Below are 24,966 nucleotides of genomic sequence, written 5' to 3'. Positions count from 1 at the left end.
AATCGTGTACAAACAAGGTTACGTTGGGTGCGATAGTCAACTTACACAGTGACGGTGGGATGAGTTAAGGCCTATTTAAAGCCTACTTTATTTGACCCCCTCCCGTTTCATTATATCTCTCTTTTTGTACCAAACTGTTGTGACAGGGCATAGGCCCTCGTCAGCGGTAACCAATGGTAATCAATACACGGATGCCGAGTACATTGGTACGTCAGCTTAGAGGAATGATTTTAGATTAATATATCATATTTGTATGCTGTAACAATTAGTTAAAGACCCCATAGAGGGCCAGACATTCCTTAATCTAGACCTATAACAATTATGTCTATATAGTTTAAAGGGATAACTTTCATACGCATGTAGACTGAGCGTAAATTAAACAAAACAATAAAACATTTGTGTCCAATATCTTTAAGGGACCTTTTTAGAGATAACAACAGAAGTTTCAAAATAATTCAATCGTTCCGCGTTTGAAACGCTTTATACTTTTCAGGTTTCTAACTCGTCAAAAGATGCATATAATGGATATTTTAGAGCATGGTAAATGTTCTGTCTTACTGTTTCCTCGCAAATATCATAGCTACAACGAAAATTTGCAAGTCTGAAATATTGTTGTTTAAATTTTGTTAATTTACCAAAACGTGAAAAGCTCCCTTTAATCTCTTTTTTTATATAAATGACGATGCCAAAATTGAAGGATCAATAAATGGATGTTTATCACATTAAGTGGTTAATCTTAGTTACCAACTTTTTCAAGACTAACAGGCAGGTGTTCAGTTCACTTTAAAAAATATCAGTTTAGCAACCACTCTATTTCCCTTGATAGCGTGCACTTAATATATGAACACAGGTATGTGCTGACTAAATGATAGGGCACAGAACATCTGTACGCAAACATATGCACGAAGTCTTATACATAAACAACATTCTTCTGATGTGATGATCAAAGCAACGGACCGGTTATTGAACAAACAAGTTATTTATTGCTTTTTACATCGCTTTGGAATAATAGAAAACTGTATTCAGATGATATTTGGTTTCGGTAGCTCAAGGAACGGGAATTAAAATAAAAACCACCTGTGGATACATGAACAAAGTTTCCACGATGGAGAAGAAAACGGGTAAAATGATAATGTTGCGCTCCATCTTTGATGGCGGGTATGTTGGTTTTTAGCTCACCTGATTGCTCAGGTGAGCTTTTAGGATCGGTCTTTGTCCGTCGTACGTCCGTCCGCCCGTCCACATTTGGTTTGTAAACAGTGAGGCCACATTTCTTGTCCGATCTTAATGAAACTTGGTCAGAAGATTTGAACCAATTAAACCTCGATCGAGTCGAAACTGGGTCATGCTGGATCAAAAACTAGGTCACTATGTCAAAAAAAAGAAAAACCTTGTAAACACTGTAGAAGTCACATTTCATGCCCAATCTTTATGTAATGTAAAATGTTTGATTTAATGATATGTTGGTAGAGTTTAAAAGTGGTTCCGGTCCGTTGAAAAACATGGCCACCAGTGGGCGGGGCAGTTTTCCTTATTTGGTTATAGAGAACTCTTGTTACCACTATAGAGGCCACATTTCTTGTCCGATCTTCATGAAACTTGGTCTGAAGACTTGTCCCAATGATATCTCGATCGAGTTCGAAACTGGGTCATGCGGGATCAAAAACTAGGTCACTAGGTAAAAAAAGAAAAACATTGTAAACACTGTAGAAGTCACATTTCATGCCCAATCTTCATGTAACTTTGTCGCAATTTTTTTCTTAATGATATGTTGGTTGAGTTCAAAAGTGGTTCAGGTCCGTTGAAAAACATGGCCGCCAGTGGGCGGGGCAGTTTTCCTTATTGGCTATAGAGAAACCTTGTAAACACTCTAGAGGCCTCATTTATGGTCCGATCTTCATGAAACTTGGGCAGAAGATTTGTCCCAATGATGCCTCGATCGAATTTGAAACTGGGTCATGCTTGGTCAAAAACTAGGTCACTAGGTCAATAAAAGTAAAACCTTGTAAACACTGTAGAAGTCACATTTCATGCCCAACCTTCATGTAACTTTGTCAAAATGTTTGTCTTAATGATATGTTGGTTGAGTTCAAAAGTGGTTCCGGTCCGTTGAAAAACATGGCCGCCAGTGGTCGTGGCAGTTTTTCTTATTTGCCTATAGAGAAACCTTGAGAACACTCTTAAAGTCACAATTTTTGCCCAAGCATCATGAAACTTGGTCAAAACATTGGATTTATTGATATCTCGGACAAGTTCGAAATGGTCCAAATCGGTGAAAAAACATGGCCACCAGGGGGCGGGGCAGTTTTCTCTATATGTATATAGTGAAAACATGTGAACACTCTAGAAGTCACATTTTTGGTTCAATCTTCATGAAATTTTGTCAGAACATTTGTTTCCTAGATACATGAGTTAAGTTTGAAAATTGTTCCGGTCCGTTTAAAAACATGACTGCCAGGGGGACGGGGAAATTTTCTTTATATTTATATAGTAAAACAGGCTTCTGAACAGTCAAGAAGTCACATGTTTTGCCCAATCATCGTGAAACTTGGTCAAAACATTGGTTTTATTGATATCTCGGACGAGTTTGAAAATGGTCCAGATCGGTGAAAAAACATGGCCGCAAGCGGGCGGGGCAGTTTTCTCTACATGTATATAGTGAAAACATGTGAACACTCTAGTAGTCACATTTTTTGCCCAATTTTCATTAAATTTGGTCGGAACATTTGTTTCCTAGATACAAGATTTGAGTTCGAAAACGGTTCCGGTCAATTGAAAAACATGGCTGCCAGGAGGCGGGCGCATTTTCCTTTTATTTATATAGTAAAAAAGCTTGTGAACACTCTAGAAGTCACATTTTTTGCCAAATCATCATGAAAACATTAGTTTTATTTATATCTAAGATGAGTTCGAAAATGGTTCCGATCGGTCAAAAAAACATGGCCGACATGGAGTGGTGGGGCAGTTTTCCTTATATGACTTCAGAGAAACCTTGTAAACACTCCAGAAGTCACTTTTTCTTTTGCCTAATTATCGTGAAACTTTGTCAAAACATTGGTTTTATTGATATCTCGGACAAGTTGGAAAATGGCTCAGATTGGTGAAAAAAACATTTTGAAGCTCACGTGATCAGGTGAGGTTTTAGGATCGGTCTTTGTCCGTCTTCCGTCCGTCCGTCCGTCCACATTTGGTTTGTAAACACTATAGCATTCATATTTCTAAAGCATTCTTTATCAAAGTTGCTGAGAAGCTATATAGCCACAATATCTCAGTCAAGTTTGAAAATCGCATAATAAATTATTAGAATTATTGCCCTTATATTGTCAAAATTTTCATAATATTATACGAAATCCTTGTAAACACTCTAGAGGTCAACATTGTTTTCAGATTTTATGAATCTTGGTCATAATATTTATTTTTGTAAGCAAAGTTTGGTCATGAGGGGTCAAAATATAGGTCACCCGATCAAATCTGACAAAAACCTCGTAAACACTCCATACGCCAGATTTTTGGTTCAATAATGATAAAAATTGACCAGGATATTTGTCTGGACAATAAAAATTATATCTAGGTCAAGTTTGACGGTTGGTAATGTGGGGACAAAATCTAGGTTATGGGGTCTTATCTTACAAAAACCTTGTAAACACACTAGAAGCCATAGTTTTGGTCCAATAATGATGATACATGACCAGGATGTTTTTCTTGATGATATCTATGCAAAGTTTGACATTGGGTCATGTGGGGTCAAACTCTTGGTCACGAGGTCCAAATCTTACAAAAACCTTGTAAACACATGTGGAATTAGCATTACTTGCAAATGTTTGCATTGCAAAAAAAACATGCAAATGGACAGTACTAAATCAGAATTAAGTATATGCTCACACTGAAAAAGTAAACAGAAGAGAACCAATCTAATATACTCTAGAGTACTGAATTTTCAACTAAGCAATGAACAAGGCCTTGTAAAAAAGGTGAGCGAACTAGGGCCATCTTGGCCCTCTTGTTCTCATATAGGTCGGCTCGTCAGTATAACGGTCCGTCGATGAATCTATTCGTCGGTGTTATGACTCGTCGGTGTTATGACTCGTCGGTGTTATGACTCGTCGGTGTTATGACTCGTCGGTGTTATGACTCGTCGGTAACTAAAATACAACAAACAATCAATCTCCAGTTCATGAAACGCAGATTCGCAACATGAACTGTGGATTTAAGGCTCTGAAGATATTGAAAATGTAGAAAACCGACCGTTTCTAATCATTCATGACCAAAGGTTTCAAAGATTTTTTTTCCAAAAATATTTGAGCCTTGCCTTGGGAAAATGGGTTTAAATGCACGTGCGTAAAGTTACGTCCCATTTTAGCATGTGCAGTCCACACAGGCTATTCAGGGCGACACTTTTCGCTTTTATCATTTATGGTATCATTCGTTTAAATTAAGTCTCTTCCTCGTAGAGCTCCAGTTTAGGCAGAAAGTGTCGTCGCCGAATAGCCTGTGCGGACTGTTTGAATATGGGACAACACTTTCTGCACATGCATTAAACCCTGTTTTCACAAAGCGATGCTGATTTCGTTGCGACCAAATCATAAAAATGACCATGTTTAACGCTCTGTCAAAGTGTCAAATGTACTGTAGAGGTATTGCCTTTGTTTATCTCAAGTCGGCTTATTAACAACTTCTGCTATGTATAACGGCCGTTATCCGATCTTCACCAAACGTATTACATGAGTCGTGTTCTGAGAAAACTGGGCATAATACATGTGGGTAAAGTGTCGTCCCAGATTAGCCTGTGCAGTCCGCACAGGCTAATCAGGGACGACACTTTACGCCTAAATTGGATTTTCGCTAAGAAAAGACTTCATTTAAACGAAAAACGAAAAAGCGGACAGTGTCGTCCCCGATTAGCCTGTGCAAACTTCACAGGCTAATCTGGGACGACACTTTACGCACATGAATTAAACCCCATTTTCACAGAACAAGACTCATATAATAAAAAGCGCTACGCTTGTCACGGGATATTCCTTCAAACAGCTCTTTTATTATTTATTCAGAAGTTTCACAACAATCAATTACTTAAACGTTTTATTCTGAAACATTTCATTATATGATAATCTTTATTTATTTTTTAATCAGAATGTTGGTAGTTTTCCGACTGAGGCTGGGTTTACCTTACTACAGAAGCAGCCTTTTAAATCCTATGACTTTTACTGTTTGTATTTGATGTCATTTTTCCAAATTTAACTCAAAATTATATCTTATTGTTGTTCACTGCTTGACACTTGGTTTCAATCCATCTTTTATTAAAATTAACATTTAACACCATCAAGGCATTGTTTAAACGATAATTTTTTTTATATGTTTATGTTATTTCACTTGTCAAAATGCATTTCAATGCGAAGGTTAAATTATAACGAAACGCGTTACGCATGTTTGGACTCCATGTTACGTTCAAAGTTAACGTCATTGTGATATATTGCAAAAATAAGGTGTGATTTAGAAACAGGTGCTGCTTTGTGTGCTTATGTTTAAGGGACTATGCGATGTAATGCAAAACGTATGCCAACAGATCTACACTTATAGCGTTATATCAAAATTCGTGATCATAATACATTTGCGTAAGTAAAGGAAACGGAAATTAATCCAATATGTAACTGCATTACATAAAAAAAATCTATTTACGTTCGATAATTGAACATATTCTGTTTTATTCTTCAATTGCCTATGCAACAAGGATATAAGTAAAACTGTAGAATTCTCTCTAAAGTGTATTGTAAAGCAATATACATTTAGCCTGCGTTACTGATTAATGCCTTATAAACATAGTCCCAGTAACCGAAACATTTAAAGCAAGGTTTTATGAAAATCATTCGAAAGGGAATATAGAATTTATGGATAGAACACGAATATATTACGGACATACAGACAAACAAATGTACAGGCGTATTCTTATAAGACCCTTCCCGCTTTGTGGTGGCGGATTGCACCTGAGTATTTATATTAAGAAATATTCAATTATCATTGAACAATTAAATTTGTGTGCACATAGCGAACACTCGATTATGATTTACAGTATATCTGTTTATTATAACTCTACAATTAATGATCGAACGTGTTTGTTGTAATTACGGTGTCATCTCGTCCCAAGTCGTTTCAGGATCTACATGACAGCTACAAAATACATCGCATATGTTTTCACAGTATTCATTGTACCAAAACGACAACGCGCATGTAGTAACTTAACTATATAATTACGCTTGGTTATTGTGACTTGTCAAGTATTTTAAACGTATTACTAAACCAAAAAGGCACATAAATCTTACAACGGCTAAGGATTTCACATGTGTTGAAATTTGGCTGTACAACAAAGGAAATCTTTATTTAACGACTAGGATTACAGTGTTACCAATTAGTTAAGATACTTTATTAGAAATAATAAAAATATAGTTATGTTTTATTCAGTCATGGACTTATCACTTTTCTTCCAGTAGTGTTACCAACACTTTTTGTGGTCATGTTCCTCGCGGTCATCGGTTCGTCAGTGCTGTTTTACTACTTTGGACTCAGCAATGCCGTCTGTCATAATGGCACTTCGTCATCTACGCAAGTTCCTTCCACGGAAGCTGCCATCTTAATTGAAAACAACCGAACTGTTCCGTACCATCATGGCCGACTACCGCGGCACCTAAAACCAGTCCTTTACAAGATCGAAGTGTTCCCAAATATTTACTTGAAAAATCCAGACCAGTTCTCATTCGTGGGAAAAATGTGGTTGCAATTTCAATGTCTTGAGCAGGGAAACAACATAACTTTAAACGTTGACCAGTTGAAAATCGCCGATATCGAAGTTGGTCGCCTTAATACATCGCAAGGACTGATACAAGTTTTAAACTTCGCCGTCGATACGGAGTGGCAGTTCTTAACGATTTTCATTAACCAAGATTTCCTGCCGGGGAATAACTATTATGTGGAAATCAACTACAACGGTCCTTTGAAGTCCGATTATACGGGACTGTACGTCAGCACGATTCCCCACAGAACTAGAAACCAACACGTCGCCGCCACTCAATTTTCCCCCACGGACGCGCGAAAGGCCTTTCCTTGTTTCGATGAGCCGGACCGGAAAGCCAGATTCGAGATTACCATAATTCGACGAGCGGACATGGTTTCTTTGTCAAACATGCCCAAAGATTCCGAGCGCCGGTTAATGTCGGGTGCGTTCGTCGCCGACGCGTACCAGACGTCCCCCGTCATGTCGACGTACCTGGTGGCTTTTGCAGTCGGAGATCTGTCGTCTTTATCGATTGAGGCGACCTCAGTACTAAATTTCACTTCCTGGGCATCCATCGAGAATATAGACAAAACGCGGGCAATGGTGGAGTTTGGAGCCAATGTGTTAAAGTTCTATGAAGGTCATTTTGAGATTCCATTTCCACTGCCGAAACAAGACATGCTAGTCGTACCGGAAACAGCCGTAGGAGCGATGGAAAACTGGGGTCTGATCATTTTTAAAGAGGTATGGTTGATTGATTAAAAAAATTGTGCAACTAAGATCTATTGCTGAGATGCACAAGATATCTTTGGTTGTTCGTCTGAGTTTGTTTGTCATATGCTGTTTGTCTTATGGTGTTTGTCATATATTGTTTTTGCATAGCCATCTTGACCAATACAAAACAACTTGAACAACTATCTATTCCACTTACGTGTACCACTTTGGACCACAGTACCTATACACATGGACTAATCGATATATGCAAAAATAAAAATATATTTATCCTTTATGGTAGAAGTTCTTCTCTTCAGAAAAAGCTCCTGATATTTTAACCTTTCAAAATCAATTAATCATTGATTTTCTCATTGTCTTATCAATAAGCTATCACTTTCATACAAATTGTCACATAACTGAAACAGAACCACAACTTTCAGACGGCAACTGAGTACTCAACTGGTCAATAGATATACCAGAAACAAAATCCTCAAACTTAACTGACACAAGCCCGAAAAACATGAAGTAGGAACCAAAATGGAAACCTAAATGAGCTGATCCATTTGTTAATAGCAAGGACCACAATAACATTAACAAAATTTTATCACAAATGAATACATAACTACACAAATTAACACATAACTACAATCACGGCAAACGGTAAGATACATTACTGGCGAACTCCAATCGATTTTCAACCAGGCCTACACCAGTACATACCCTGAAAACAATATAAAACAAGAGCACCGCATAACGGTCGCCACGCTCGGCTGCGAAAGCTTGCCAAATTTTTTTTTTTTAGATGTCACAGTGACCTTAACCTTTGACCTAGTGACCCAAAAATGGGTGTGGCGCGTAGAACTCATCAAGGTGCATCTACATATGAAGTTTCAAAGTTGTAGGTGGAAGCACATTGATTTTAGAGCCAATGTTAAGGTTGAGGCACGACGCCTACGGCTGACGGCGGACGAGCTGGCTATGACAATACCTCGGTTTTTCTCCGAAAACAGCCGAGCTAAAAATCTATAATAAAAAAAATGCAATTAAAACAATTAATCTTGGTTTGGTCAACAATGTTTTATAGCGAGCTGTTTTTACCACAACGCTTAAGAAGACAACAAATTAAGAATGACAAAAATCCTAAGCAATTCTGGTATTTTTTAAACAAACTAAGACTACAAATAATGTAAACAACACTCCAACACTACAATAGATTTACAATCACTTCAAAGAAATAAACGCCAACACCATTATTGACCACCGATTCAATTACACAAACTCAAAATTCCCAGGCAACACAAGCAACATATAAGACATCCTTATTACTAACACAGAAATGTCAAAATGTGTCCAGAAACTCAAATACTGAAAAACACCTACTTGACAATATCGTTAGTGAATTTATTAAGTCTAAAATTCAATCATGTCCCAGAAACTGGCTTTATCCCACAAAGTTGGTTAAATGGTATTATTCTCCCCATATTAAAAAAGGTGATCCAAAAGAACCAAACAACTACCGACTGATAACTATTCTCAGCTGCTTAGGAAAATTCTTTACATCTATACTTAATAAAGGGCCTACTCAATCCTTAAAAAAAGAACAGCTTAGATGTAAATCAAGCTGGTTTCAGAAAGGTTATTCATGGTCTGACCATATCTTAACTTTATACTCATTAATAGAAATTCTGAAAAACAGGAGAACAAAATCTTGTATGTGCCTTTATAGATTTTTCACAAGCGTTTGATAAAGTATGGCGTGTTGGCTTATGACATAAACTTCTCAAACATAATATTAATAACAATGTACTGCAATTTATTCAAAATACGTGTAACCATATAAAATCAAGCTTTTTATGGTAATAATATATTCGAGCCCTTCATGTCTAAAATAGGCGTTGGACAAGGAGAATTTTTTTCACCGATACACTTTTTACTTTTCATATAGACAATCCCAGAAATCGATACCTCCCGGATTACCCGCCCCTGAATACTCTCGCGCGCCTCAAAAACGGTACTGAAGAAATAAACATTGACCTATATATGTGTGTGTATAGGTCCCTACGCAAAACAAGGAAGCGAAACGGGTTTATCAAATATATTTGACGATTTAAAGAGTTTATGTTATCGATCTGACAACCACATATTAGTTCGTGTTTTTTTTATTAATATAAATTACGTAATTAGTAGAAATAAGGTTCATCTGCATTCGTTTAAGAGTAATAACACACAGCATGGACATGGACCTATTAGTGTAGGTCCCTGGCATGAATAAGGTCTTGATTGTCATTTAACATGTTATTTAAATTTGACGCGTGATATCTTATCTAAAGTTCGGTATCAACACATGTGCAGACATGTGGTGTCACAAGCAAACCCATAAACGCTTTTAATCCACACTTGGAACATCGCCTCCCATTGAGCGAATTCGTTCGCGCCTTTATCGCTGATGTTTTTTTCAAGAGATGTATGTTGCTGTCATTTATAATCCGTAATTAAAGAAAAATAAATCACTTATTTTGTGCGTGTTTTTATTTTTTAAGCGTAAATTTAGACCGTTTTACGAACATTTAAATAAGACATACGTTTAGGAAATCTAGAGAACACAATTGGAACTATTTAAGTTTATTTAAGGCTCATTATTTTTCATGTTGAACATTTCAATCGTGAATTAAGATGTTATTAAGAAAATTTAATAATATTTCAGGCAACATGTAAAACGTTATTTAAATAATGATATAAGAAAGTTGTAGGCAAAAGCTGATATGTCCTTTTCAATGAAAAAGTATGACATATCCTGACATCTTACACAGTTTTGCAAGCGAATAACTCCGATACTTGTTCATTTAAATCACAAAATTCATTTCCGGCTAGTTATTTTTGTATTAGCTTGAGAGCGATTTTTAAATAAAAGATTGCTAAAAACCACTTTAGTTTTAGACTAAACTAGATACATAATTTTAATTTTAAAAAATCTCTACCTGAAAATCTTACAAAGTTTCGATAACAAAGATTTACGAAACAATTTTAGAATCACAAACTTCATTTCGGCTATAGATTTGTATATTACCTTTAAAATGACACTTACAAGGGAAATATTAATAGCGAAATTGTAACTGTTTAGACAAACAAAGAGATGTATTATTAAATTAAAGAAGTCGTCCTTAGTCTTTAATCTTACAACGTTTCTTAATGAATATCTCCGGAAAGTATAGAAAGTACGACATTTAATTCAAAATAATATAGGCTTAAACAAAGGCAGATATCAATTTAATTGTCTACATCGATCTTAAATCTATCTAATTAATATCAAAGATCTATCCAAAAAATATGGTCTGAATGGATGTTTCCAATCATTATATATTGATAGATTTATGTTAATATCTCCGGCACTATTTACGCTAAAATCACAACGTTTACTTCACACTTTAGATATTTCTACACCTTTATAATTATGCTTGAATAATTTTATTCCTTAAAGAAATAATTAAATTTTATACAAAGGCATTATGCTGAAAGGTATGCTTAAAAATGCCAACTCGGCCATAAACATTACGTGTTGTCACTGGATATTGTTGCAGAGACACATATTTTATGAATCTATCGTGTATATTTTTAATTTAAATTATATTGATTCACGATGTGATACATATCGACACTTGGTTTCATGTTTCACTTGTTTTCAATCCTAATGTGCGAAGTCATAAAGTACTGTTTATTGGAATAAAGCGGGTGTACAATATGATAACGTTGTAATCTGTTAAATTCTTCAGTACCGTTTTCAATCGCGGGTTACGTAATAGCCAATATGGCGGCGCCCATATTATCGATTTTGGGATTGTCTATAGGACTTACAAACAAATACGCATCTTAATGGCTAGATTGGCATAGAAGTAATTAATCCCCTGGACCTATCCCTGTGGCTAACACTTCTTTTCCTTCTCTATACTGACGACACAGTGATCTTATAAAACTCAAAAACAATTTTGAAAACAGTCTAGACATCTTCTATAACTACTGTGATGTTAATTTAAACAAAATTAAAATCGTAATATTCGGTGCAAGACAAAAACAGAACTTCAATCTAAATTAGGTAACAATCCTATCGAGAATACTGACCGTTATCACTATATATGCATAACTCTAGCTAGCAATGTTTCCCTCCTTAATGCCAGAAAACAACAAGCAAATTAAGTAATGCATCTCTTATACATACGTGCACAAAACGCAGACCTGCCAATTGAACTTACCCTAAAATTATTTGACCACTCTGTCTTACCAATCTTTACCTATGACTCTAAGGAATGTGGCTTCAAAAACATAGATATCCTTCAAAAAATCCATAACAACTTTATTCGAAAAAACACTAAAGCTAGAAAATCAACCTCAACGGCCTTCATGTATGGACACTTGTCATATATCATAATGCAATTAACATTAAACGTAAAATGATCTCATTTTAAAACATACCTTAACAGGCAAAGAAACGTATCTCTCCAATTTTCAAATACATGATGAATCTACCAAATTCTTATTTAAAGAAAGTGGGCTAACAAAATTAAGGAAATTTTCACCTCAGTAGACTTAAATTACTTCTAGGAAAACCAATTTTCAATAACACGACATAATATAGAACACCTTGTTAAATCTAAACTACTGGTTTAATTCGTTACGCAACCATCCTTTCTCCTTGATTTTAGGCCCTTGGATTATTATCACATTTTAAAACTAACGATATTCCCAACCAAACGACTTTTCTTTCTGTAACATTCTCTGCTTCAACGTTGCGCAAAAATAATTGCTACACCTCACATCTTCGGCCAATAAACCACTTATTATTGTAAAATTGTTTTTTTTTGTTAGATTGTGTGTAGAACTACATTGTTACTTTACCAACTATTTAAGTATTAGTAGTATTGTTGTTGTTGTTTGTCTTATGGTTTTTTTTTTAGGATGATTTCGGAAGGTGTTTGTTTGAGATTTGTTGTTTTTTATGTGACAGGTTGTTTGTCCAGGTTGTTTGTAAAATGTTGTTCGACTGAAGGGTTTTCTCTGAGATTGTTTGTCTAAGTGTATATGTCTTATGTTGTTTGTCTTAGGTTCTTTGTCTCAGGGTTCTTCTCTTATGTTGTTTGTCCTAGGTTCTTTGTCTCAGGGTAATTGTCTTAGGTTGTTTAATTGAGATTTTTTGTCTGAAGTTGTATTGACAGGTATTTAGTCACTTTTAATTACTCTATGATATTTTCCTTAGACTGAAAGTCTGAGGTTGTTAGTTTGAGGTTATTGTCAGAGTGTGTTTGATTGATTGAAAGTTGTTTTTTTGAGCTAATTTGTCTCAGGTTGTTTGTTTTTGGTTGTTTGTCTTAGCTTGCTTGTCTTAGATTGTTTGTCAGATGGGTTTTTCTGAGATCGTTTGTCTGATGTTGTTTTATCTGAGCTTGTTTGTCTGAGTTTCTGTATCTAAAGTTGATTGTCTGAGCTTGTTTGTCTGAGCTTGTTTGACTGAACTTTTTAGTATGAGTTTATTTTAAATAAGGTTGTTTGTGAAAGGGTTTCTTCTTAGGTTCTCTGTCTTATTGTGTTTTCTGAGCTGTTTGTCTGAAGTTGTTTGTCTGAGCTTGTTTGTCTTAGGTTGTTTGATTTACGTTATTTAATTGTGGTTGTTTGTATCAGGTTGTTTGTATGAGATTGTTTGACTGATGTTGTTTGAGGGTAGTTGCTTGTCTTAGATTGTGTGTCTAAGGTTGTATGTCTTAATGATTTACAGAAAATGTATTTGATTATTCAAACATGTTTAATCATTTACACCTATTGTATAAACCAATCATTTGTTAAATCAATCTTTAATTGGAAAGACGTAGCTGTGAATATAAAAACACATCTTTTCTCGCTTCTTAACATATTCAAAACACCAGCCTGGGGTGAATATGTGCATATCTCATTATCGTTTTATGGAATGCGAAAATAATATTGTTTGTAGTAAATATTGGCATTGAAAGTCAAATTGTTTTTGAATTAATGTATTTTAGATTTATTGATGTTAAGAACAAATTGTTTCTCAATTTACAGTTGAAATATTCTTTGAATCTGGACCGTTCTTATTTGTCCATTATGTGCGACATGAACAATAAGCAAAAAACAGCTATTACAACTATATTTGAAACATGTACGAGTCATGTGTGTTTACAGGATCGTATCTGTTATGATGACAGATATTACAGCGAGTTCGCATGGATGGACGCCATGACAACAGTTGCCCACGAGCTTGCGCATCAGTGGTTCGGTAACCTAGCAACGCCGAACTGGTGGGGTAATCTGTTCTTAAAAGAGGCGTTTGCGACTTATTTTGAATTGGTCGCCATGCAAAACGTCCTTGTGGCAGCGGTTAATTCTAGCGACTATTATAATTTCCCGGATTATTTTACGATTAACACAATGCATCCGATTTTTGAAACCGATGGACTGATGACGTCACATCCGGTGCACATGAGTTTGTCTGATTCGACCGAAATCAAGCAAGTGTTTGACAGCATATCGTACTTAAAAGGAGCAAGCTTAATCCGTATGATGGAGTTTTTCCTTGGCCCAAGCCACTTTCTGAATGGCTTAAAACTATATTTGCAGCGCTATGAGTATTCGAATGCCGATCACGATGGATTTTTTGCGTCAATGGAATCCGACCCGAAAGGTTCACCGAACGTTGGTGAGATAATGCGAACATGGGTACTACAGCCGAACTACCCCGTTGTTCACGTCACCCAGATACGACCGGGATATCTGCGCATTACCCAGTCAAGATTCTTGAACGACTTAACCAAAACCAATACGACAAATTCAACAAACGAAAAACTACGTTGGACGATTCCATTCACATATACAACCGACGTTGAAGCAAATTTCACTGTAAGTAACTCAAAAATAATTTGGCTCGAAAGGGAAGAAACTTTTATTATAGACAAGGGGTTACCGGACTTGACGAGAGATGGTCATTGGCTTATCGGTAACGTACAGCAAAAGGGTTACTACAGAGTTAACTATGGTCCCGATATTTGGGGCCATATCGCTCAGTACCTAATATACGACCATTCAAGAATACACAAGTTGAATAGAGCACAAATAATCAACGATGCTTTCAGTTTAAGTAAAGCAAAGTTAATGCCCTTGGAAACCGCTCTGTCTCTGTTTGAATACTTACTATTCGAAGATGACTACGTGCCATGGTCAGCCGCTATCTCCGAACTTAAGACAATAGCAAGACTTGTCCACGCGACTCCGCTTGATTCCAAATTTAAGATCTTCGCAAATAATGTCATCAAATACGCGCTGGTAAACTCTGCAAATTCCCAGGGAACCTTCTCAAATAAACTGCTCTACGCTAAACTCTTCGCGATCGGCTGTAAGTTCTTGAATCCCTCATGCGTGACCAACTCTCGGGCTTGGTATGGCGCCTTCCGGGAAAGAGTCATCCCGCTTCCGCTGAACATCCGGCCCGCAATCCTGTGTACGGTAATGAAGCGTGCAAATGTCTCCGAGTGGGAGTTCATCGTGGGGCGGTATAACGCCTCACTGAACACCGATGAGAGGCAGGCGTACCTTTATGGAATGACATGCGCAGAGGACCCAGCCGTGCAGGACAGGCTGATTCGGTTGACACAAGATTCCTCTACAATGAAAGGTATACTATCAATGATATGGCGTCTTCTTTTTTGTACCACATGTTAAGAAAACTTGAAAACACAGGACGAAAATACGAAAACAAAATAATAACGTATGTTATGTGGGTTTCTATGGGGGGTTTTGTTCACATTTTTGTCATTGTCCTTTTGCGATCCCATGTTTCCGCATTTATGGTGCTAAATTTCATAAGCTAACATAGAACAAACCGTATCTTTAAAATTAATTTGGCTTGCGGAAGTTACTTTTAAAAATACCAACCTGTCACATAATTTGAAATTAGGCAACATCTCGATCTGTGAACAGGTCCCTTGAAATGACTTTTGTATGGGCATGCACATTTGCAATTCATTCCTTGTTTTTCGTAATCGAAGGATTTATCAACAAATCCAAGCACTGGTTGAAACTGGGCACTTTTTAAAAGTATACACTATTGACCACTACAGGGCCAGAAGCAGTACGAGCCTTGACGGATCTAGCGGCAAACCCCACGGCGATAGACAAGGTCTGGAACCACTTGACGACCAACTGGTGCCACTTCCTGGAGAGGTTCGCTGGTAGTCTCTTCCAACTCTCGCGGCTTGTTTCTGGCGTCACCGCGGAGTTCACCACTCACGAGCAAGTCGCGGATCTTAAGAATTTCCTGGCTCGAACATCGAACCTTGGCACAGCGCGGCGGGCATTCGAACAGGGTCTCGAGGCCGCCAGGGACAACGCACGATGGGTCGAGGCGCATTATGAAACCTTGAACACGTGGCTGTACACGATGCTTGCGAAGCACGAGCTTGTTTTCGCATGATCTTGTTGTGTGATAAAATCGATTTGCATTATACAATGGACATAGATATGTGTTCTTGAGTATACATAACATTACTCATAGCGGTTATAACAGGTCAGTCAGTGGCTTGTATATTTAATATTGTTGAAAAACTATTATGCGATTAAAAACTTTTTTGTTACGATGAAACCAAGTTAATACAGAAAAAAAGGAAGTTACTTACAAATACACGAACTACGTTACTAAGTAAATGATGTAGACAAGCAACACTTTGCAAATACATGTATATTAAAGGGATCTTTTCACGCTTTGGTAAATTGACAAAATTGAAAAAAGTTGTTTCAGATTCGTAAGTTTTCGTTTTAGTTATGATATTTGTGAGGAAACGGTAATACTGAACATTAACCATGCTCTAATATAGCCATTATATGCATCTTTTGACGATTTTTAAACCTAAACATTATAAAGCGTTGCAACGCGAAACGATTGAATAATTTGGAGAGTTCTGTTTTTGTCGTTAAATTTAGTGACACGAGAGCTACGAGGATTGCTTTTATATACAGTATAAAATACAACTATTACAGTATGAGAACGGATGCCCGAGTGGTTTAGGCGATAGACTTTTACTCCAGGGGTCAGTGGTTCGAGCCCAGTTGAGGGTTTGTGTTTTCTTTCTTTAATTTTATTCTTGTTTTTTACTAGAGCTTTTAAGATCCAAATGTTTACATTTATCAATATAATGCATTTAATGACAAACTTCAATAAATGTCAAAATCTGTGTAAAGGCCCTTTTAAAAGACCTTTATACAAAGCAGCCATACACTTGTTTTATTATTGCTGTCTATAAAAGTGTATTTGGAGAGTTCTGTTTTTGTCGTTAAATTTTGTGAAACTACGAAGATTGCTTATATAAGGTATAAAATACGTCAAGAATGTGTACTCGGCGGAATAGCTCTGTAGGCCAAAACGTTTTTACTTCAGGACTCTGGCAGGACTCCAGGGGTCACTGGTTCGAAACCTGCTCCGGGCAATGTTCTTTTCCTTTTTTTTAATTTTTGTCTTGATTTTTTACTGGAGCTTTTACGATCCAATGTTTACATTTATCAATATAAAGCATTTAATGAATAAGTTAAAAAAATGCCAAAATCTGTGAAAAGGCCCCTTTAATGGTAACGATATATATTAATATGTTCATACTTGAAACACTATGTGTCGTACATATACAATAATATATACTTCATTTTACTTTATAATGTTAACAAGTAATTATAGTAAATATCAAATAAATTTCTAAGTTTGAAAGCCCTTTTATGTATAATGCAAGGTTGTTGTTTGTTTGGTTAGTTCGTGACTTCCTAAGTTCAATAATGAACACTGTAAAAACACGTTGTGATTTCCAATAAATAATTATTTTTTCAAAATTATTATGCCTGTATACATATCCAATTGTATCAACTAGCGGTGTTTTTCTTTGCAAAAACATACACGCAATATTAAATGTTTCTTGTCTGAGCGATTTGACACAAACTCAACATATATTAACAGGCACTTTTGGCATGTTTTCTTCATATTTGTTATTTACCCCCACCCACTTTTCTTGTAATTAAAAAAATAAATATATATCACACTAATGGATCATATTAACATTTAATATTATAGTATAATAGTCTTATATCTCTGAGTTGTCTATACATGTAGTCAGGAGGATAATTATATCACGTACTGCAGATGGCAAGCAACAACGAAATTCTCTTGTTACAAATGCAACAAATGGGGTGCTTCTTTGCCAATGTGTGTACTACTTGATCAGTCTAAGATTTAATAAATAAGATTGAGTACTTTGATGTCAGTATTAAACCTACTTTTTGACCAATATTTCCCATGTTCATTATTGTTCCCGGTACTCCCGTCAACTAAGAGTTATATAGTGGATAATACCGGTCTAGAAAACAGGGGCTTTATTCATGTGCGTAAAGTGTCATCTTAGATTAGCATGTGCAGTCCCCTTTCCTTTTTAATGGAATTTTCGTTTACAGAAAGTCTCTTCTTAACAAATATCCTTTCTAGGCGGGAAGTGTTGTCCCTGATTAGCCTATGCGGACTGCACAGGCTAATTTGTGACAACACATTACGCACATGCATTAAGTCTGGTTCTTCCAGGGCGCGGGTCATCTGGACTAATGGCAAGTCTTGGTCTGTAGTTGGTTTAATAACCTTCACCATGCGTGCATTTGTACGTCATGGATGCTCGCATACATTAAATGGGTGGTTCTACACAATTCTACACAGATAATAAGTAGCTAACAGCAATTGTTCGAACTTAATTACGGTATCTTTCGACCAGTCGCATAATTATTCTTGAAACTGACGAGCATATTTTAACTATAATATTGTATACGTAAGTTTCGAATATATCACTGGAATGCTTTCATTTCTGAGTTCCGCTTCGCTTCTGAACATGCGCAGACCCATGTTGGACATCACGTCTGCGCAGTGATTGTTTACCATAGCAACCACGTTCCACGGTAACTGCTGCCTGTATAAAAACGGATTAAACCCGTCCGTTCTATTGGCGTAGTATGTCGATGAAAGTTTATCGATCTCGTTCGCGTGAATGTCTTTGGGTTCATCAATATTAAGAAATTCATATAATTTGCTTATCTTTGGGCTTTTCACATTAAATCCGTCCTCATACTGAATTAACTTCACCCTGTTAGGGTATATTTTCAGCAGACGTATTCCGGATTCTATGTTATTACGCAGACGAGAACAAATCACCTGAATGTCGTCGCTTATTGCCGCATCAGTTTTCAAGAATGCCGCGTACCAAAATGTGCGCAAACGACTGTTGATAATCCCGCGCGGGTCGCGTAGCAAATGCACTATTTTTAATCGCGGATTGTTATGAAGTAGCAAAGAGACGCTGTTCAGGTCTATCCGGAGGGCTTTGACCATACGATGCGACGCTTTATGGCAGTCTTCTTCCAGATACGAGACGCACTTTGGATGCAGTTTGCTTCCATTGTTGACAGCCGTACAGTTCAAATGCCTTTGCCAACTTGGTGCTGAAACAACAGCCGAGTATTTAACTCCTCCTTAAATGTAAAACTTTAATTAATATTCAGTGATGTTTTTAGCCCTTAAAATAATTGGATGGAGGTAACGTTTAGCGTATTTAAAGAGAGTAGCATTTACAAAATAACTGGGTCAAAACTTTTTCTTTTCAGAATTTCACACAGTTCACATACTGTCATTTAGGTGTGCACATTTAATAGCGAGGCAATCGTAACCACTCGATGGACGGGGATTTTATATTTTATGCACGAACATTTGAAAAGTCTTAAACATCTTCAGTGTTCGGAGTATAGCTTTTTTTAAACAACTATGCCTCGCTATTGGAAAACGAGACTCGCTGCAAGTTCGTAAATTGACGTCCCAGTTTAGCCCCTGCAGTCCGCACATGCATTAAGCGCCGTTTTCCGATAGCGAAGCTATAAATTTATATAAATATACTTAAACCAGCAAAGAATTGCTCATAAAGCATTTCAAAGCTTATTGTGATTTTTGTATCGCAATTATTTTGCAGGAGAGTGACTTCATTAAATTTTTGAATGAGAAACATTCCGTTATAATTCACAACCCTTTGCATAGTATTTTTTTCTTCGGTCTCTCTACGCTCTCAGCATTTTGATTCTATAAAGTTATAGAAAAATATAGACTTTAAGTAAGAAATAGAGTCAAACAATAGTAAAAAACATGAGTTGAAAATTCGGAGGCAGAGATATCATACAGGCTTGTTCCGGGGAATAATTGAGATCCGTGGACTCGTTGACCCGATGTGCCAGCCGGCAGTGTAAGATGTCGTCAAGCAATGACAGGGCATTCTGCAGGGACCTCGCGTCAGTTTCTGGGCTGAAAATGTGTACCGGGTATTTTATTTAATTAGCATTGAAATGTTAGCTTTTTCTGTGAACACGGGGCTAAACGCATGTGCTTATAAAGTGTCGTCCCAGATTAGCCTGTACACTTTGCACTGACTACTCAGGGACGTCACTTTCCGTACAGACTGGATTGTCGATTAGAAGAGACTCCCTCTAAACGAAATTTTCAATAAAAACGGAAAGTGACGTCCCTGATAAGCCTGTGCGGACTGCACATGCTAATTCGGGTCGACTCATATATAAAAAACACCAGGCTAGATTGTGAAATATTCGAAGACAATTGACAAAAATCAAAAATGAGAATTTTATTAACGACTATGTTTTCTTGCAGAAACACTGAAAACTTGAGCTTCCTTGAAATTAAAATCGAATTCATTGTAATACGCTATACAATTCATCATTTGTTTGAGCACAGTTTCTTATGCAAACATGCATAAGTATGTAATATACCGAATAAGCCTTAACGGAGGCCGTTCAAAAAAGCGGCTCAAGCGTATTGGGTTCGTAGAAACAATTATTAGTGCACACTAACGCTAGATTGATCATTGCCGGCTCGGTAACTACTAAAATGTACCCCTGGTACTCTTTAGTTTACTTAAATATATCCCCGGGTACGGAAAATATACTAAATGTACCCGGAAATTCTAATGCTTATTTGGCCGTTTTCAGCTTTTTTCAAATCAATTTTGTTCATATTTATGTCAATATTTGTAAAATGGCCTCAATATTATCGAACTCATACTTAAAAAAATGTTTGCGGCAGGTTTTATTCAAAGAGAATTGTGTTTCGCATTCCGTAGCGCGTTTTACGACCTCGGATTTTGGGCGGTAATAAAACTCGGGAACAGTCTAAATTGGCTGTGTAGGTTTTAGTAAATTTTTCGAACATGTTGTTCAACAACGCAAATGTCATCGCGCGTGATATTAAAAACAATGTCTCGTCACAGATACTTGCACAATATAATGTCAATGTGTAAAACTCGCCTCACATTCTTATATGTGACGTGCTGGTCATAGAATTATGCAAATTAATTAAATTCGAGTCTGAATATCATTACCGTCTGTTTATTGTACTGTTTAACCACTTAAAAAACAATAGGAAGAGCATAAAACACCTGCTTAAAGGGAATATAATAGACCTTTCATCGATTTTTTTGTATTAAATGAGAGTTCTTCTTAGATGAGAAAAACAACCATTTAAATTAGTTACATTCCAATAAGAAAAAACAAGCTTGCATTTAAAATATATATTTTTTAAATAACAACAACAATATTTTGAGCTCTTCACAATACAATTGCTTTAGATATATGTAATATATCAAATGCAATCATAAATCTGGAATTCGCAAGTGTGAATCTCAACAGAAGTTATACTGTTATATTGTATGATGTTACTAATATTTTACTAAAATTGCGTCTTGTTCGCTTTGCGACCTTCAGGTCCCGGACTCGACCCCCTCTATGGTTTGCTCACACAAAATCAATATCTTATCGGATCATAATACATGTGTTAAACGGTAACACTTCATGGCATTTTTCTTTATTTCAGGTGATTTTGTATTGTATAAAAAATTAAACGCGCACACTTTCATGTACAGAATTATCGACAAAAGCCGACCTCATAAAACGCAGAGTAGCAGTTCAAATTTCACCATACTTGACATGGACCAAAATGAGAGACACGCACACACGATATTGGTCTTATACCAACTGAGAACATGAACCCTTTTGAATTATGCACTAATTTCGATATTGGTTCATAACCTCTTAGACAGTAAGCAATCTACGGGCTGTCCGGTTAGCGCAGGGGTTGCTTCACGCGCTTCTCACCTAAGCGGTTCAATCGTACTCCATCGCCCAACCCACAACGCAATGCCACAAACAAATTGAATATATTTCATTTAACACTAACTGGCTGTTTACCCAGTTATGCCTAGTGGACTCTCCCATCCTTCTAAATGTCAAGTATATTTATTTCTGTATTTAGAATATTTCTTACAGAAATTCCTGTAAGCAAACAGCGCAGACCCAGATGAGACGCCGCATCTACGCTGTTTGCCAAGGCCTTTTTTCTAGACGCTAGGTATAAATGTGCTAATGAATGTTATAATTGAACTATTCATGTCAATATCCGTGAGTCCAGTAAGATAATAAGGTCAAGAGCTCATAAAATGAAGCCTCTCGCTTGGAATGACGTCATAAATTTCGGATGGAGCCGCGCTCTGGGAAATGGGGGCTCAACATATGTTCGTAAAGTTTCGTCTCAGATTAGCCTGTGCACTCCGCACAGGCTAATCATGGACTACACTTTCCGCTTTATGGAATTTTTCGTGTAAAGGAAGTCAATTCCAAACAAAAAAATCCTGTCTAGGCGAAAAGTATCGAACCTGATTAGCCTGTGCGAACTATTCTGGGACGACACTTTACGGACATGCATTAAGCTCCGTTTTCCCAGAACGAGGCTCAATAAAACTCACACTCTCATGAAAACTCCTCGCAATATCAACGGTTTAACGGTAGACCTATTTTGGAAGGAATTCAAGTGGATATGGTTTATTCATATTTTATGCAAATCCGCGTTTTTTCCTTGTAAAATGTTCATGTTATCTTACGATGAACCGTCAAACATAGTGAATAAAATACATTTTAAAGCCGTTTAATGGACGTGTTCACATATTTTGCATTTTTGAAAATAAGCATTACATTAATTTCCTATAAAACTGACATATTTTGATAAGAGTGTAATACTTATAATAACAATGATAAAACATAATAATTTGCCCGTCCTTATGACCCGGGACTATGTCTTGATACCGTATATATTGTATGCAATTGAGTTTAAGTCAATGGATCCACAATACAAATTACAAGTCTCTTGATCAAAACGCTAGACTTACATTATATTGCAAGAGGGCTGAACAACATTGCACAAAAGGTCAAAATCCCGGATGTAGTCCCAAAGTCGTAAGTTACGTAGGGGCTCAAACCAGTAGAACACATCCGGTCTCCAGCCCAGCAGGTTCCCGAGGAAAGTCGAGCCGGACCGCATGTAGGCCAGAAGGATAATGTCCGTACCCTCTGAACGTAAGTAACAAAAATATTCTCAAGCTGTTGTTGATGATGATGATGTTGTTGTTGATGATGATTATGATGTTGTTACTGTTATTGTTGTTGTTGTAATTGTTCTTGTTGTTGTTATTACTGTTGATGATGATGATGATGATGATGATGACGATGTCAACGACCACGACGACGAAGATGGCACGACGATAACGATGATGATGATGAGGAGGAGGAGGGAGAGGAGGAGGATGATGAGCAGGAGGAGGAGGAGGAGAAGGAGGAGCAGGAGCAGAAGGAGGAGGAGAAGGAGTTGGAGAAAAAGGAAGAGGAAGATAAGGAGGATGAGAAAGCGAATCTACCTGAATAATTATACGCAGCTTGTGTAGTCGTGGAGTCCACGTATCCATTCTCCAGATGCAGACTCAGGCTCAGCTTCTCTTGCTCGAAATTCATCGCTAAATTTGAACAATACTTCGATATATAAGCTTAAGGCGAATACCTCGCTCGAAATTCATCGCTAAATTTGAACAATACTTCGATATATAAGCTTAAGGCGAATACCTTGCTTGAAATTCATCGCTAAATTTGAACAATACTTCGATATATAAGCTTAAGACGAATACAAAGGTCTCATTTGTAAACAACAAAAGGGTCTGTATGCGCGGTACTTTACCCATTTATGCCTAGTGGACTCTCCCATCATTCTAAATTGGATCAATTTATTTCCAAAATTAGGGATGTCTAGTATATTTATTTCTATATTTAGAATATTTCTTACAGAAATTCCTTTAAGCAAACAGCGCAGACCCAGATGAGGCGCCGCATCATGCGGCGTCTCATCTGGGTCTACGCTGTTTGCCAAGGCCTTTTTTCTAGACGCTAGGCCTAAATGGGTTAAGGAGACTCTCATTAGGGAAACGTTAAGGATAACGCAGTCGGCGCATGAGCATAAGGTTTAAAGTTCACATCAAATTTTCTGGGCGAAATCAAATTATGTTTGTTTTGTAAACATTATAATATTAACTTATTATACAGCGGTAACTGATTAACATATTTTATAAATGAATCTTTTAACGATTTTAAAACCTGAAAATTATAAAGCGTTGCAACGCGAAACGATTTAATAATTTGGAGAGTTTTTGTTGTTGTCGTTAAATTTAGTGACACGAGAGCTACGAGAATTGCTTTTATATACAGTATAAAATACAACTATTACAGTATGAGAACGGATGCCCGAGTGGTTTAGGCGATAGACTTTTACTCCAGGGGTCAGTGGTTCGAGCCCAGTTGAGGGTTTGTGTTTTCTTTCTTTAATTTTATTCTTGTTTTTTTCTAGAGCTTTTAAGATCCAAATGTTTACATTTATCAATATAATGCATTTAATGACAAACTTTGTTTTATTATTGCTGTCTATAAAAGTGTAAGACTTGTCCTAAGATTTATCGATATGATAACAGAGCAACACATTTCACAAGTTGACATTTATTAGAAGTGAATACATTCAAAACGTATTACGCCCCCCCCCCCCCCCCCCCTCCCCGATGGTTAAATGTGGGATCATTTGTGACAGGTTGATGCACAATGTTGTTGTATTTCTAAAAAAATTGGGGATATAAATCAGCTTTCGGTGTAATCAAACGCGCAAGTTCGTGTGAAGTATTGTCAGTTCAGCAACAATGAGTAATTTGTTTGTTATGACGCGAAGCTTAACCATGCATGCATGGATTTCGGAAGGCGGTTCAATAAAGTATTGTCTGTATCGAGCGATTTGCACAAAAAAACGTGACAAAAAGCTTTAAGAAACAGTAGTTGCAAATTCGCGCAAATTAAACTTTAAGGCGTTGTGTGTCATACAAGGCTGAGTCATATCGCGGGGTTGGAAACCGCGAACTTAGCGGTGGCAAACTGCGGTTGATTATTGACACATGGGGTATTCACATGACACAAAAAATATGTTTCGCCGTTGTATACCCTTTATTACTTTTATTACTTTTATTTATTGTTTAAATGACGCTCACTGTCAGTCCATATCG

General features: G+C 36.8%; 2 protein-coding genes across 5 annotated transcripts in view; one reads left to right on the top strand and one right to left on the bottom strand.

The window, feature by feature from the left end:
* The first annotated feature begins 872 nt into the window (after positions 1-872).
* Positions 873-17,231, top strand: LOC127842893 (thyrotropin-releasing hormone-degrading ectoenzyme-like). Of its 4 annotated transcripts, none has more exons than XM_052372685.1 (4): positions 873-1,121; positions 6,486-7,510; positions 13,667-15,152; positions 15,598-17,231. In XM_052372685.1, the coding sequence occupies exons 1-4, from the start codon at positions 1,088-1,090 to the stop codon at positions 15,948-15,950; spliced, it is 2,898 nt and encodes a 965-aa protein (XP_052228645.1). In that variant the 5' UTR covers positions 873-1,087; the 3' UTR covers positions 15,951-17,231. The 4 variants fall into 4 exon arrangements, with proteins under 4 accessions (XP_052228645.1, XP_052228644.1, XP_052228646.1 ...); XM_052372684.1 differs by having other exon boundaries at positions 6,483-7,510; XM_052372686.1 differs by having other exon boundaries at positions 873-1,158; positions 6,483-7,510.
* LOC127842901 (carbohydrate sulfotransferase 1-like) overlaps positions 17,171-24,966 on the bottom strand; it is an 11,677-nt gene continuing 3,881 nt past the window's right edge. The window contains exons 3-6 of the mRNA XM_052372713.1: positions 23,293-23,388; positions 22,768-22,948; positions 19,720-19,841; positions 17,171-18,994 (exon numbers count right to left, since the gene is read on the bottom strand). Of these exons, the coding sequence (XP_052228673.1) occupies positions 18,312-18,994; positions 19,720-19,841; positions 22,768-22,948; positions 23,293-23,388 (1,082 nt within the window). The 3' untranslated portion in view covers positions 17,171-18,311. The remainder of the gene's footprint in view (positions 18,995-19,719; positions 19,842-22,767; positions 22,949-23,292; positions 23,389-24,966) is intronic.

The sequence above is a fragment of the Dreissena polymorpha genome, chromosome 8 (assembly GCF_020536995.1).
Source record: "Dreissena polymorpha isolate Duluth1 chromosome 8, UMN_Dpol_1.0, whole genome shotgun sequence".
Classification (NCBI taxonomy): domain Eukaryota; kingdom Metazoa; phylum Mollusca; class Bivalvia; order Myida; family Dreissenidae; genus Dreissena; species Dreissena polymorpha.
Note: the sequence above shows the minus strand (reverse complement) of the source record. Positions and strands in the feature narration are given on the sequence as shown.